The 14,262-nt window shown below is 38.1% G+C and overlaps 2 protein-coding genes across 6 annotated transcripts in view; one reads left to right on the top strand and one right to left on the bottom strand.

Annotated features, from left to right (window-relative positions):
• The window catches only part of ELAVL4 (ELAV like RNA binding protein 4), a 167,134-nt gene that overhangs the window by 101,065 nt on the left and 51,807 nt on the right, over positions 1-14,262 (bottom strand). Inside the window, exon 1 of one of the 5 annotated variants that reach the window (XM_061632940.1) lies at positions 13,974-14,052. The exons of the other annotated variants lie outside the window; for them this stretch is intronic. Coding sequence (XP_061488924.1) covers positions 13,974-13,997 — 24 coding nt within the window. The 5' untranslated portion in view covers positions 13,998-14,052. Of the gene's footprint in view, positions 1-13,973; positions 14,053-14,262 lie in introns of those variants that run through there. 5 annotated transcript variants of the gene reach the window in all.
• On the top strand, positions 894-1,753 carry LOC133386719 (putative ATP-dependent RNA helicase DDX11-like protein 8). Its single transcript, XM_061630454.1, has one exon. The coding sequence runs from the start codon at positions 894-896 to the stop codon at positions 1,530-1,532; it is 639 nt and encodes a 212-aa protein (XP_061486438.1). The 3' UTR covers positions 1,533-1,753.

The following is a 14,262-nucleotide window of genomic DNA, read 5'->3' as shown; positions in this document are numbered from 1 at the left end:
CCATGAGAAAAAAAGGGGGAACCAAGATTCAATGAAACATTTTATTCATCATGCTAAAATAAAACATTCCATAATCCATTTTTCTTCATTTTTTCCTATTTTTCAGAAAAAACAACAACCCTGGGTTTTCCAGTTTTTCTCCGGGCCTTTACATCTCTAACTATGACCTTAATCAAACACATATACCAATTGGGAATATGCTTCCTTTATAATGAACAACACAATAATCAACCATTCCCTGGGGAAGGATTTAAAATTTATTGGGCAGATCTAGGGTCAAGGCAGCAAATATTTTAGAGTTTCCTTGCTGTGGAAGAGACATGGCCATCTAAAGTGTTAATACAAATATTCTTTCCTGTAAAATACTGATGCTGTTGTTAAATGAAGTCTCATGTACGGATTGGTATGAACATTGTTTAAAAGTAATGATGCAGCAACTTTGCTAAAGCTAAGAATATCTAATGAGAGCCTGGACAGGAGCTCACATGGGAACCCTTTGCATGTTACCTTCAGTTCTATGATACAAGAAGGTAGGATAAAGATACACTGTAAAACAGATCTTTAGAAATAAGATGTTTGTTAACATTGAAATGTTCATTTTAGAGATACGCTTCTTTGGATATACACTTCTGCCTTGTAATCTTAAACATGTTCATAAATAGCATTTGGGCGCGCGGGCTCAGCGGGGGAAAACAATCTAAATCTGCTCTGCTAGGAGAGGATTTAGCTGAGCGGCTCTCATCTGATCCTCCGGTCTTTCTTCTCTGTATTTCTTGTTTCTCACGAGAAGGAAGCCTCTGACGTCAATAGTAAGGGAGACTGGCCAGAGCACTTAGCTTTACTTTTGGCGCCAGGTTAGAAGTGACGCCTTTTGAGCAAACAGAGGAGAGGAGATGGCTGGAGAGATCCAAGAAAAGGACAAAATGACATTTCCGTTTCTTTATATACCTTATCCCATTCAGGAAGAATTCAAGGCTAAACTTTATCAGGTCTTGGAGACTGAGAAGACTGGCATATTTGAAAGCCCAACTGGAATGGGAAAATGTCTGAGTCTTATTTGTGGAGCCCTCACATGGCTCCAAGACTTTGAAGGGAAGAAGAGACAGGAAGAGGCCCGGCTGCTAGCAATGGAAAGCAATGGAAAGGATTTAAAAGAACAGCCTGCAAAGGGCAGCACAGAGACTGCAGGTAGCCAGGTACCAACCGGGGAGCCTGACTGGATTGCCCATTTTGTGCAGAAGAAAGAAGAACGGGAAATGGTACAAAAGCTGAAGGAAGAGCAAATCAGGAAGAAGAAGAGAGAAGAACGTCTTGAGCAAATTCGCCACAATGTGCAGCTGAAGTACACATCTAAAAGAAAGAGGATTGAGGAGGAGACAGAGCAGCTGCTCCAGCTCAGTAAGGAAGTGTTGTCTAACCTGGGTGAGTTGGGGACTTTGGAGCCGTTGGATCAGAATGAGGAAGATCTGATCCTTGCTGAGTACGAGACTGACGAGGAGAAGAAAGTGGGAAGGAGGTTAAGTGAAGATTAAGATGATACAGAGGAGGAGCATATAACTAAGATTTACTACTGCAGCCGTACGCATTCCCAGCTGGCCCAGTTTGTACATGAGGTTCAGAAGAGCCCTTTTGGTAAGGAGACTTGGCTGGTCTTCTTGGGGTCTAGGCAGAACCTGTTTGTGAATGAGGAAGTGAGATGCCTGGGAGCCATCCAGCTCATAAATGATCGCTGTATGGAGATGCAGAAGAAAACACATGGTATGGCAGTGCTTGATGCTGGGTTACCAGCAACAGTGACTTAAATGGCGCACAGTGTATTTTCAATGGCAGCTTCATTGTTATTAATAAAGTACAACTTGCAATAAACTGTAGCACTGTAGAGTGTTCCTGTTCAGGGTTTCAGCCAGCCATGCTCTCTTCCTTGCCCCCAGCATTCAGTATTTAATCTGATTTCATACCCGTTCTTTCCCATAAGGTACTAGGACAGGTTACAACATTCAAATACACAATTATGAAATCTGTTGCAACGATAATGCAAGAAAAGTATAAATGCAGTCAGAAACAGTTTCATATATAAAACAAGTAGAGAACTCTGTTTGAGACATATTTTATAACTGTTATGCTATATTTTACAACTGTTATTCTCTTTTTGTGTTTTGCTTTGGATGAACTATATAGTTTGAGATTTGTTTGGTTTATGTTTTATAATGTGATGTATGGTTTTCTTCTATTTTTGTCTAGATATTTTTATAATTGTTATATGTTGTTTTTTTAAGATATGTATATTGCTAGCAATTTATTGTTCAGTTATGTTTATTTAAAATGTGATATATTCGTTTTCTTTTACTATCAATTGTACCAAATGTATATTGTTTTTATGTTGTAAACCACCCAGAGAGCTTTGGCTATGGGACGGCATAAAAGTGTAATAAATAAATAAATAAGTGTTCACAACTATGTTTTAAGAGGGGGAAGCTGAAATACTGGGAAGTTTGGAAATCAAGATTACAGAGTAAGGGAGGGTCAAAATTTAAAACAGAAGAAGCTGGGAAGAGGGTATATGTGTTGAAGTAGTTAGAGTGTTGGACTTGGATCTGGGAGACCAGGGTTCATATCCCCGCTCGGCCATGAAGCTCACTGGGTGACCTTGGGCCAGTCACTTTCTCTCAGACTTACCTACCTCACAGAGTTGTTGTGAGGATAAAATTGGGAGGCGGAGACCCATGTTTGTATGCCACTTTGATTTCCTTGGAGGAAAGGTGGGGCAAAAGTGTAATAGTATATACATAAACAAAATAAAAATTGATATGATACTAAATACTTCTTGTGGCCAGATATTACTATCACTAATATTTGCCAGTGCCCAACACTGAGTAGTTACTTTCCACTTCCACCAGTTGAACACCACTGTATGGTTACCCAAGTTAGCTCCAGCAATACTATTCTACTAAAATAGTGCAGAGGTTTTATTAACAATTAAGAAGGGGTATCTAAATTTTGTTAAATAAATAAGTAAAAAAAAGTCTTGCTTTTGGAAATACTTCCCTGCGACTCCTATTCTCTTTAACACTGGTGATCTTGGGTGATATTTACAAGCTTAACAATACCACAACAGTTATTACCAGCTGCTCATTAATATTCCACCAACCCTTATTTAATATATAAGATATACTATCCAAAGGCTTATGCCATAAGTCGGAATCGACTTGAAGGCAGTATGTTTACATTTAGAGTTGGTAGCAGCAATTTAAAACACATGTTAAAATGCATCTTCTCTCCTTCTGTCACACACAGTCATTTTAAAATTCCCCAGTTACTAAATCCACCTCCTGTGTAGTTTGGTAGAATTTGGTAACATGTTCCTCTGAGCATATGGTGGGGAGGGGAGGGGGTGGGAAAGGAAGGGGGAGGGGAGGTGCAGGGGATAGGAGGGAAGGTATGATCATCTGCATGCTTACTGAGTTCAGTGGGATTTACTCCCGTGCAATCATGCTTAGGATAGATGAAACTGACCTGGGGGGAGGGGCAGGGAGGGAGAATAAGGGAAAAAGGGTAGGGTAGGGAGGAAGGAGGAGGGTAGGGGATTGGGTGAGTGGGCACTGGCCAGAGGGAAAGCCCCTTTCCTTTCCAAAAGGAAAATATTGTTAAAAATAGCATTATTTGGGGGGTTTCCCCTCACCTTTTTATTCTACAGCAGACACATGTAGTCTCCCACCCAAATTTAAATCAAAGCTGTTCTTGGCCACATCCACAGCAGACTTCAAACAGTCAGGGCTTCCCCTAAAAATCCTGCGAAGTGTAGTTTGTAAAGAGTGCTGAGAGTTGTTAGGAGACACCCTATTCCCCTCACAGAGTTACAAACACCACAATTCTCTGGGAAGAGGGGCTGACTGTTAAACCACTCTGCCACTGGAGTTCTGTCTTCGGCGGAAGCTATGACTTTTTAAAATGGAATAAATCTCTGGCATGAGTGTGCCCCGTTATTAGACAAGTCAAACAGCTACTTGGTTTTTAGAATATTGACAGTTGGTTCTTACTGAGCATTCCTGTGCTATCACAGACTCCAATGTTAATTTTGTTAAATTAATTAAAAATTAGCCATACTTTTTTAAACTTTTAAACTGCAAAAGATGCCAGTTGGAGTATGGGGCGAGGTCAGGAATAGGATTACATGTACTCTGTGAACATGGCTGATTTTTAATTAATTTCAACAAATTATGAGACCACTGACAGAAAAAGTCCAACAGGAGTCTGGATTTTTTATATTCTTGTTTTAGGCTTGGAACTCTGGATTCTCTCTGACTGTTTTGTGTATTGCCATGAAAACTTATTTATTTATTATTTGATTTATATCCCGCCCTTCCTCCCAGTAGGAGCCCAGGGCAACTTAAGAAGGTTGTTAAGCAAGTGTTTCTGAGTTCACGACTGTAAGTTTTGTAAGATTTTATTTAGAAATGAGCTTATGGAGAGCAGCAGGATGGCATGGGGGTATTTTTGATTTAACAAGGCAGAATGTAAAAATCCATGCTGGCTACAGTATACAGTCCCTCTTGTGGCTGTATAATAAGACCTTTAAAAAACCAACACAACAAAATAAAACCAATGAACAGATGGCAGATGAAAGAAACTTAAATGGGGATCAGTGCACTCATATTTTCTCATCCTGTTTGACGAATGCGTCCTAAAACAGAATTGTCTTCAACTGGTGGTGGAAGGCCAATAAAAATGGAATTAAATAGATCCCTCCAGGTAGAGAATTCTACAATTTAGGTACAGACATGAAGAACTTCTCCTATGTCCCAACCAACTATGCCTCGGTAATTGTTGGGACATGGAGAAGAGCCTCTCTAGTAAATCTTAACAAGCAGGCAAGATTGTATAAGGGAACTTTCAGGTACCCTACACCCCAGCCACTCAGGACCTTAAAAGGTAATCACCAACACTCTGAATTGTGTCTAGATCAGAAGCCAATGCAGCTGTTGAAAAATGAAAGCCAGGGACAAGCACCTGCCATGAGTCTTGCTGCTGCATTGTCAACCAATTGGAGTTTCTATAGCCCTTCAAAGACAGCCTATGTAAAGCACAATGCAGTAGTCTAGTCTAGAACTAAGGCATGTATCATCATGACCTCTCAGAAGCAGGTGAAGTTGATGCACCAGTCAAAGGTGGATAAAAGCACCACAATGCAGATTTTTGATGTTTCAAGGTATACTTCCTTCCATTATAAAAACAAGAGTGGCCAAAGTTATGGCCTGGTATACATATAGTCTAAAGGTGATGACTTCATCATAGCTCTAGGTATCAAAAGTCTATCAAAGGCAAAGAATGCACAAGATCCACAGAAATAATGAACATCTGTTGGTACTACTTTGGCATGATTTTGAAGTTTTAGAAAGACAGACAAGTTTGAATCTTGCTAAACCAGCAGGTTTTGCCAAGATGAACTTAAGTTTGCATCTGAATAAAACATTTCATTGCTGTGAAATGTGAACAGCATTAAATAACATAGGCAAGTGCTATACTAAAGAACAAATACCAGATAACGTGTCACAAATGGGAGATACTTCCTGCATAAAACTCAAGTGACCCTTCAGTTAGGAAAAAAGGAACACTTGTTTTATGTTACACAAACAAGGGCCACATCCACACCAGACATTTATTCTACTTTAAACAGTCATGGCTTCCCCCAAAGAATCCTGGGAAGTGTAGTTTGTGAAGGGTGCTGAATGTTAATGGGAGACTCCTATTCCTCTAACAGAGCTCCAGTGGCAGAGTGGTTTAACAGAGAATTCTGGGAATTGGAGCTCTGTGAGGGGAATAACCATCTCCTCTCAGTACCCTTTTCTTTGGGGGAAAGCCATGACCGTTTAAAGTGGAATAAATGTCTGGTGTGGATGTGGCCAAGGTTTCATCATCGTGAGCAAGCCAGCTCAGTAAGCAACTGTGCTTTTAAATTCAGAGGTCATAAATGTGTGTATTTAATTATCACACAAAATATCACCCTATGAATACTAACATTCAGTACACTCTATCAAAGCTGATTATCAATCTCCAAGGCAGCTGGATTGCTGTGACAGCCAAACAAGTAAACATGGGGTAAGATTCAAATATGAATGTTGTACATTACAGTTGTTGTATGCAATGTAACTATGCAATATAATTGGGTTATTTTTCTTCCTTCATGTACCCCATCATATGAAGAAGCCTCAGATTGAATGGGTAAAAAACAGAATATTGGATTTTTTAAAAAGAATGACTGAAGTTACATCACCTGAAGTTGATCATAGTGTTGCATACTATAACAAAAGAACTGCGTAGAGAACAAGAGTGATTAAATTTTGGCTACACAAAAAACCGCTCCTGGAGGATCATTAACACCTTGCAAATGGTGCATGACACTCAATGATTGTCCATCTGCATCCATACTGTTTCTTTCTTTTCTTTTTTCTTTTCCTTTCTTTTTAACAAATTCTGAATGATCTATCTGCTCATTTCATGCATGAGGAATACAAGAATGAAGTGATGGTAACACAGGGAGCTAGATGTGCCACCTCTACCTGCTGAAGTGTAATTTAGGTCTGGTTTACACATGTAGCAAAATGAGATGGCAGAGACCCAAGTACTGTATCATTTCAAATTGCAGGTAGTGATCACATTTTTATATTCTCCTTATGTGAAAGACTACCTGCAAGTAGAAAACTAGCATCTCAGGGAGTGGGAGTGGCACTCCCCACCACCTGCAGGTTTAAGTGGTTCAGCTTCAGGATTCTACACTGTCACTCTATTGCACATCTACACCAGGTCTTAAGACTTCTGGGAACCAGACTGAAGCCTTTTGAAGACCAAAGCTGTGGTGGAAAAATATTGCTTCCTCCTCCTTCACTAAAATGTGTTGCTAACTTACACTTCATGAATTCCACACCTAACTAAATTCCCAAATAAACCTGTATAAGTAACACAGTGTTAATTTCAGCTTTTATTTCCCACTTCATCAAATATTCAACTTACAAATATTTTATTCAGATCTAGTGCTGGCAGTGAAAAGATACTAAAAATATAATCATTTCACAGGAATAGCAGTGCTCCTGTTAAATATATACCACGCTTTCTGAATGATCAAACACGATGTCAACTCATTAACTGCATTCAAGATTCTCTGAGTAGGTTAAACTTGCAGTGAAGTTTTTGAAGTATTCCAAAAACATACACTACTGTGTAGGGCTACCTAATTAGCTCCTTCAAATGGTCACATTCAAAGCTGTTTCAGTTGCTACACTAACATTGCAATCCTATACACACTTACCTGGGAATAAAACTTCAATTCTAACCCCACCTACTTGGTAGTAAGCATCACTGAATTACATAGGACTTACTTCTCAACAGACATGGCTAGAATTATGCTGCAAATTGTAATGAATTTAGTGAGGCTTACTTCTGTTTAGATATGTGTATGATTGTCTTACAAGGCCACTGGGTAACAATGAGAATGCACTTTTTTAAAACAACTGACCAGATCACACTGCGTTCAAAAAACATTTGGTCAGGAGACTACTTCTGTTTCTGAAATACCATGTTTGTTTCACAGAAGCTAAATACAAAACCAAAACTTGGAGATAAACTAGGACCAATATGTTAAAGATTACCTTCAGTTCAATAATCAATTCAGTAGTAAGCAATGCTTACAGCACGAATATACATTCTTGTCTGCACCAAAAAGGTGATCTACAAATCCCACTTCCAACATTACACTGGGAGAAGAAAAGGCTGTATAGGATACTTCTTTAACAGTATGAACAAGAGGTTAATGCAACACATTTTAGATGGTGGTTCAACCTTCAGCATGTGTGTCTGTTTCACCCCACAATACCTGGTGGGCATAACCTGTTCCAGTATTCTCATTTCATATGGTTCAACCTTTGCGTTTATAGTCTGTGTGAATGTTTCACATAAGCCTAACTGCTGCTACCTTTCAAAATATCCTGCATTGCAGAATATTTTTGGAAAAGATATCTGAAGGTGTCAATGGGAATTTCTATCTGACTAGAGAGGGAATTAACTTCCAGGTTTTAGGTCTGTAGTTAAGCAGAGTAGCGTAATTCAACTGTCTTTAGGCCCACATTTTGGCTGGAATCCTGCAGTTAGGCTTCTTAAATTATATTGAGCTCAATGAGATTTAAGCAGCTTGCATGCAGAATTGCAGCCTTTGTCTTTTAAGCTTGTGATAAACACCAAACATTTCCAGTTTGATATGCATTGACAGGAAGCTTTCAAGGCCAAATGCATGTTAACACAATTCTCATATGAAATATGTCTAATCTTAATTATCAGAGTGCTTTAGCGATGACAAATGTTACAAACAAGAATACCCTTGTATTCCAGGAAAATAGAACACAAGTGTAATTTTCTTTATGGAAAAGCTGTTTTAGGAGCAGTTTATCTTATGACAACCAATATGACTTGAAATTGTTGGGTCAGTGGCTTATCCTTCTTATAATACTTATGTAAAAAGATAATACATTTGGGTCTTAGGTCATAAGACGCCAGCTCCAGTTAGAACTAATTGGTGGGGAAAATTACCCCTTTGTTACTTACCGCTAAGTAAATTCCAAAAGTTTTATTAGACAAAGAGTGGAAAAGACAACACTGCTTACTACTTATAATTCAGCTCGAGGAGATTTTTAAAGATGATTGATTGCTACCATTCATTTTTCACAGCTCTTTCCCACTGCTAAGTCTGCTAGCAGACTGCACTTTGTAAAGATGGAGTCAGTCTGCTATTTTCCAGGGGCAACCTTGAGAATAAATATGGTAAGAATCAACAGAGAGAACATCAAAAAGGTTATTCTACAGGGCCAACCTACATTACCAGCCACAGTGAAAATACTTGATTGTTACAGTACAACTGAACTGCTAGCATTGCCTACAAAACATCTAGGTTCCAACACTGGGGTATTATTGGTCAATATTGTGATCTACAGGGAGCTAAAAATTAGAGTGTCTGCATATCATATCAATCATCAAACAAATATGCCCAGGGCACTGGCAAAAGTGATTGGAATTTAAAGATATTGACTATTGGAAAGGATCCAGTGGTATCACAGTCTAATGCCAACACTGAGAAACACTTAAGCGCACACAGAAGTGCTTTGCATGGATTTTCCTTGAAGTGTTACAAATGATTGTACAACTTTTACACTCATTGCATCAATTTTAAAGTAAGCAGGAAAAACAGAAGTTCCTCTGTATTATCAAGTTTAGATCAGTGAAATGCCACCCAACACACTGCATCAATAGCAAATTCAGTGTTCCTGGATATGCAGACAGCCACAAATGCCCAAGACATCCTCTCTGCTGGTTTTAGTGATACAAGCTAATTTCAAATTAAAGCATCTCTTAAGAGGGCAGACCAAGGACATCTCATTTGTCCATCACAGTAAAGCACTGTGTTCACCTTAGCAACAAAGGAACATTTCAGCATTTTATATATGTTCTTGATCCCAAATATAGCCAAAACCAGCCTTGCATAGAGCATTTCTAAAAAGCATGTTCAGCCTTTAGCTGACCTTATTTCTTCAAGGTTCTCTGTGTCTTTTTATCCAATTTAATTAAGAGATTCTTGCTGCAGCTCAGTATTTCCTGGCTCTTCTAGATTACTACTTCATATTAAAAGGTACAGTTAAGGGAAGAATAATGGATGGGAATTACTCTCAGTGTTCTCTTTACTTCTACATGGCCCCATAGGCACAAAAGCTGTGCTATGGCTAAAACAAACTAGTTATTAGAGAAAATGAATAGCCCTGGCCATGGAGGTAATGCTTAATGAATTAGTACATAAATGTTCTCAAGTTGTTGCATCACCATCAAGTTACTACAAATATTAAATATATGCTTGCCATATACAACTATATGGCTTTTTAACAACATTGATACTCCAAAACCATTGTCAAAACGCTTTACAATAAGGAATCATTTTTGCGGCTCCAAGCTATTATTTACATAACAAACATATATAATAATTAAAGTAAAAAAACCTTTGAAGTTAAGCTACTGCGAAATCAATGCCTTGGTACTTCTACACCAATTCAAAATCTGTCCTTCGTTCTCTCTTATACTGGATTGGCACAGTCTCTCGTGTTTATTCCTTCATGCTTCTTTTCCCCTCGATAGCTTAGTTTACACTATTTTTTCCATGACATATAAATGTACTATACCTGCTTTCTTTGCTTTAACTCTAAAGCTAGTGACCTATAAAAGTCTTCTGTACCCAAACATGTTCAGGATAAATGGAAAAATATAAGCAAATGTTGAACATTATTGGTAACTCTCCTGTACATCGTAAAACTATGTTTCATATAAATGAACCTAGTTTTGCATTATTATGATAAACCAAAAATATAGTATAAGTTTAGCCTCAGTACTTTTTAGAAAGTGATGAAAGAATAATTTCATTGAATTAGATATTTTTCTACCATACAATTATGTACAGCTCATGCAACCTTGTCTGTCCTCGCAGAAGACCCAGTGTGTTTAGCTTTACTATACCAAAGTGATAGGAACGTAAAATGCACCTGCTTGCATACATAAACACAGAGGTACATACAACGCACTACTCATCTACCTTTGAGAGAACAACAGAAGTGGCAGAAGATGGATATTGCCTTTCCAAAAGGTATTGGTCAATTTTACAAAAATTGATGCCATCAGTGATTCAGCCCTGCATAAAATTTCTTGCAATTCTTTTCTCCCCAAAACCCCAATGACATTGAAAAAAAATACTGCATTGCAGTGTTTGGCAGTGTATCAGAGGGTATTCAGTCAGATGCCCCAAAGTCAAACCAAATTCAAAGGCATATCACATATAATAAATGCCACCAATAGGGAAACTGACAAGGGCCATACTGTGTGTGCATATTAAATATACTTGCTGTATTCCATGTAACCTGCCCATTCTGTAACTTAATATCCTGAATTATGTACAAGTTCAAGGATCACTACATATATCTGAAGTTATTTTGTGTGGATAATCATGCACAGCTTAGAACCACAACCTCTCCACAAGGTCATGCATAGGTAGGACTTAATATTACATATGTGGTAATTCCTAACAAAGGATCCTAGCAAGATACCAGGTATTGAAAAGTTTGAAAAAATGTAATTCATGAGGCCAAAAATGTGAAAGATTTTTTAAAAAACAAATATCACCCAAGAACAATATATTAAGATTCCTGAATACTGAAAAATTGTCCATTCAAGCTCAAGTTCTAGAGGCTTAGAACTCTTCCCTATTTATTAAGATCAGGATATAACCAAGCCAATCCCTTGAAGCACTAAATTCTTGGTCACCCTTTTCTTGCAATTCTCTAATACAGCATGTTGGCTCTTCCTTTACTAACACAGTCAAAAGAGGAAACACTAACAACAACAGAAAAGGATCCCAAAGGAAGGACATCCACCTAGCAGGAAGAGAATCTGCCTACATAACATGCCAGTTTCATTAGTTAAGTCCACTGCAATAGGAAGAATGGTATATTAAAGGATGGGGTTGATATTTAAACCATTTCTAAATTGGACAATTTGTCCTAATTAGAATTTTGCAAACTATAGATATTTAAATAAAATCCTACACACTTCTTGCTTGTTTAAGGCTTCCAATAAAATGTTCGATGTAGTAATAACTGTAAATAATTTGCTGATTTCACAGAATTTTCTTCTACACATTGAGGTTCAGGCTAACAATAAACAAACATCCACATATACATAAAAGCTAGGGATATTACATCTGGATACCAAAAATATGACAGCTCAGTGCCAAGGGAAAGATAGGTAAGAAAGGAATGAAAATCAACAATGAAACTGTGTAGACAAAAAAAAACCCCTAGAGAAACTACCAAAATGCTCCAAGAAAACAATAGAGCCATATGCAGACACTCTTTTGGGGAGGGAAGTGCTCTATAGTTTGAATGCAGAATGAAGATTATGGACGTAATATTGCTTCTAAAAACAAATTTGTAAAAATAATCAGACATCACATACATGAACCCACGCAACTTACTTTCCAGGATAAAGACAGAGGGTCAATTGCTTGTATTCTGCAGTTTGCAGAAGCATTAGTTAAGGAATGAATTCCAAGCAGACTTGATTTCTCATCTTTTAAACCTTCTAAATATGAGCATTTCTATCTGAATTGTTCATTAACACTAAGCATGTGCCAAAAGATGGGAATGTGAAATTTGGCAAGCATAAAAGGTGTGTTCTGTATCTCTAATATGTTTCTCTTATCCTCACTATTCATTCAAGACATGTGCATCTTTAGCCCTTTTGTACTTAATTTTCCATCACTTGCTAACAGACAAGGTCTTATAATGTTTTACATGCTTATTACCTTCTTTTAATAGATGCTGGCATTCCATGCTGAATTTTGTGCCCAAAAGTCCCATAAAAATTAACTGATACTTAAATTTGTACTTAACAGCACCCAGGTTGCATTTTAAGGTAAGTATTGCTTTAAAAAAGTCAGATAAGGTGTTGTGATACAGATCTGTAATACTGTAGAAATTAAGGTGGATAGGGAAAGTGGCAGTTTTGTATTTTTGAAAAATTGTGTTCCTTGCATAAAGTGTATGGAAGGCTGTATTTGCATTAACTGGTGATTGTGCCACAGAATCATGCCATTTCATTAAACACTTCCACATAAAAATCTGTACTTAGGGTAAGTTTGATTACAGTTCTCACAATGACATTTGATGAATACTCCAAGACACATTTGCAAGTCTGCTAGTTCCATTCAGCACCCTGGATCTTTAGAATGTGCTGTTTCCCTTTTTCCTTGTACTTTCTTGCACATGCAATTTTACACCAGAAATAAAATGGTTAAAGCCCCCACCCACCCTATGCAGAAAAAGAACAGATGCTTTAAAAAAGGATTCTAGAAATCACTGTAAGCTTGAGCCAGAAATGTAATTAACACTTATTTATAAAGAATAATTAAAGTTGTGACTGCCACAAAGAACACCAAAGATAATTGAGGTAGCCCCAGAATTTTTTTACGCTGTTTGCAGTATTCCCACATGACTGCCACCTGCTCCCCCACTCAGCTTCCCCTATGCTCGTTTCCCCGGCAACCTTTCATTGGCTTTTCCTCCCAGCTATCGCTTTCAGTTCGGCTGCTCAGTCTAATCTTATTTGTTTTACACCCATCAAAACAAGCAGCTAGACAAAGAAAATCCTATAAGAATAGGGAAAAGACAATAGTTTTGTTTCCCAGTTTATAAAAAATATCCAGAGAGAGAAGAGGGACCACCTGCAAAATGTTGAGTTGAAACAAAAGTAGGAAGAATGAGGTGAATGTTAATGACTTTCCCTCCTCCTGCCACCCCCACCCCATGATTTGCTCTGTTCGGAAAGATTCAAAAGTCCATATTTGATCTAGCCATTTTGCACAAACTATAAGGAAAGCACAAAAAGCAGCGAAGGGGGTGGGGGCAGAGAACAAGTCGTGTAGTCTCTGATTTTTCTGCCAGACAAACACTCCAAAAATAGAAATACTACTATCACATCAACAGATTTAACTTCCTCTGGCAGAAAAGAAAGCACCCTTGTTTCACAATAACATCAAGATTCTACAGCAACCGTACATGCAGTCATTAAAATTTTATTCAACTTAGCACTCGTGTAGCACAAATGATTAAAAGGCATCTTGTGCAGAGCATACACTACAAAAGCACTGTGACTGTCAGCAGAGATTATCCAGATGCATGCTCACCGGATGAAGCACTCACAGTGCCCTGACACTTGTCTATATATTTATATAATAGTTGTACATATACATTGCATACACAGGTGCCCTCATTAAAAAAACAAAATGACCTATAATTTTATTTATGGCTCACAACATGCCATCCTGAACAAGCAGAATTCACGAGGCATACAACTGCACCAAGCCTATAAACAGTTTGTCGTCAGCATTCACTTACCATTTTCAAGCCATTCCACTCCATCTGTGATCACAAAGATGGACCCTTACAGCCCCTCACAGTGTCAAAAGCAAAAAGAACGTTATGTAAAAGCTGACATTCCTTCTTACAGAACTCCTGCCCAACGATGCAACAAATCGGCATATACTAGGTGCTGGTACACATACAAGCCGCCTCCTCTTTTTATGAGGTCATGACAGGAAATTCTTTGAAATACAATATGCAGCATTTACTGAAGCTCCTATAAATCACTCTCTTTAAAAAAATACCATGCCTACTGCGCAATACA

This window comes from Rhineura floridana, chromosome 6 (genome assembly GCF_030035675.1).
Source record: "Rhineura floridana isolate rRhiFlo1 chromosome 6, rRhiFlo1.hap2, whole genome shotgun sequence".
Classification (NCBI taxonomy): Eukaryota; Metazoa; Chordata; class Lepidosauria; order Squamata; family Rhineuridae; genus Rhineura; species Rhineura floridana.
The sequence above is the reverse complement of the archived record's forward strand: the minus strand, read 5'-3'. Positions and strand labels throughout refer to the sequence as shown.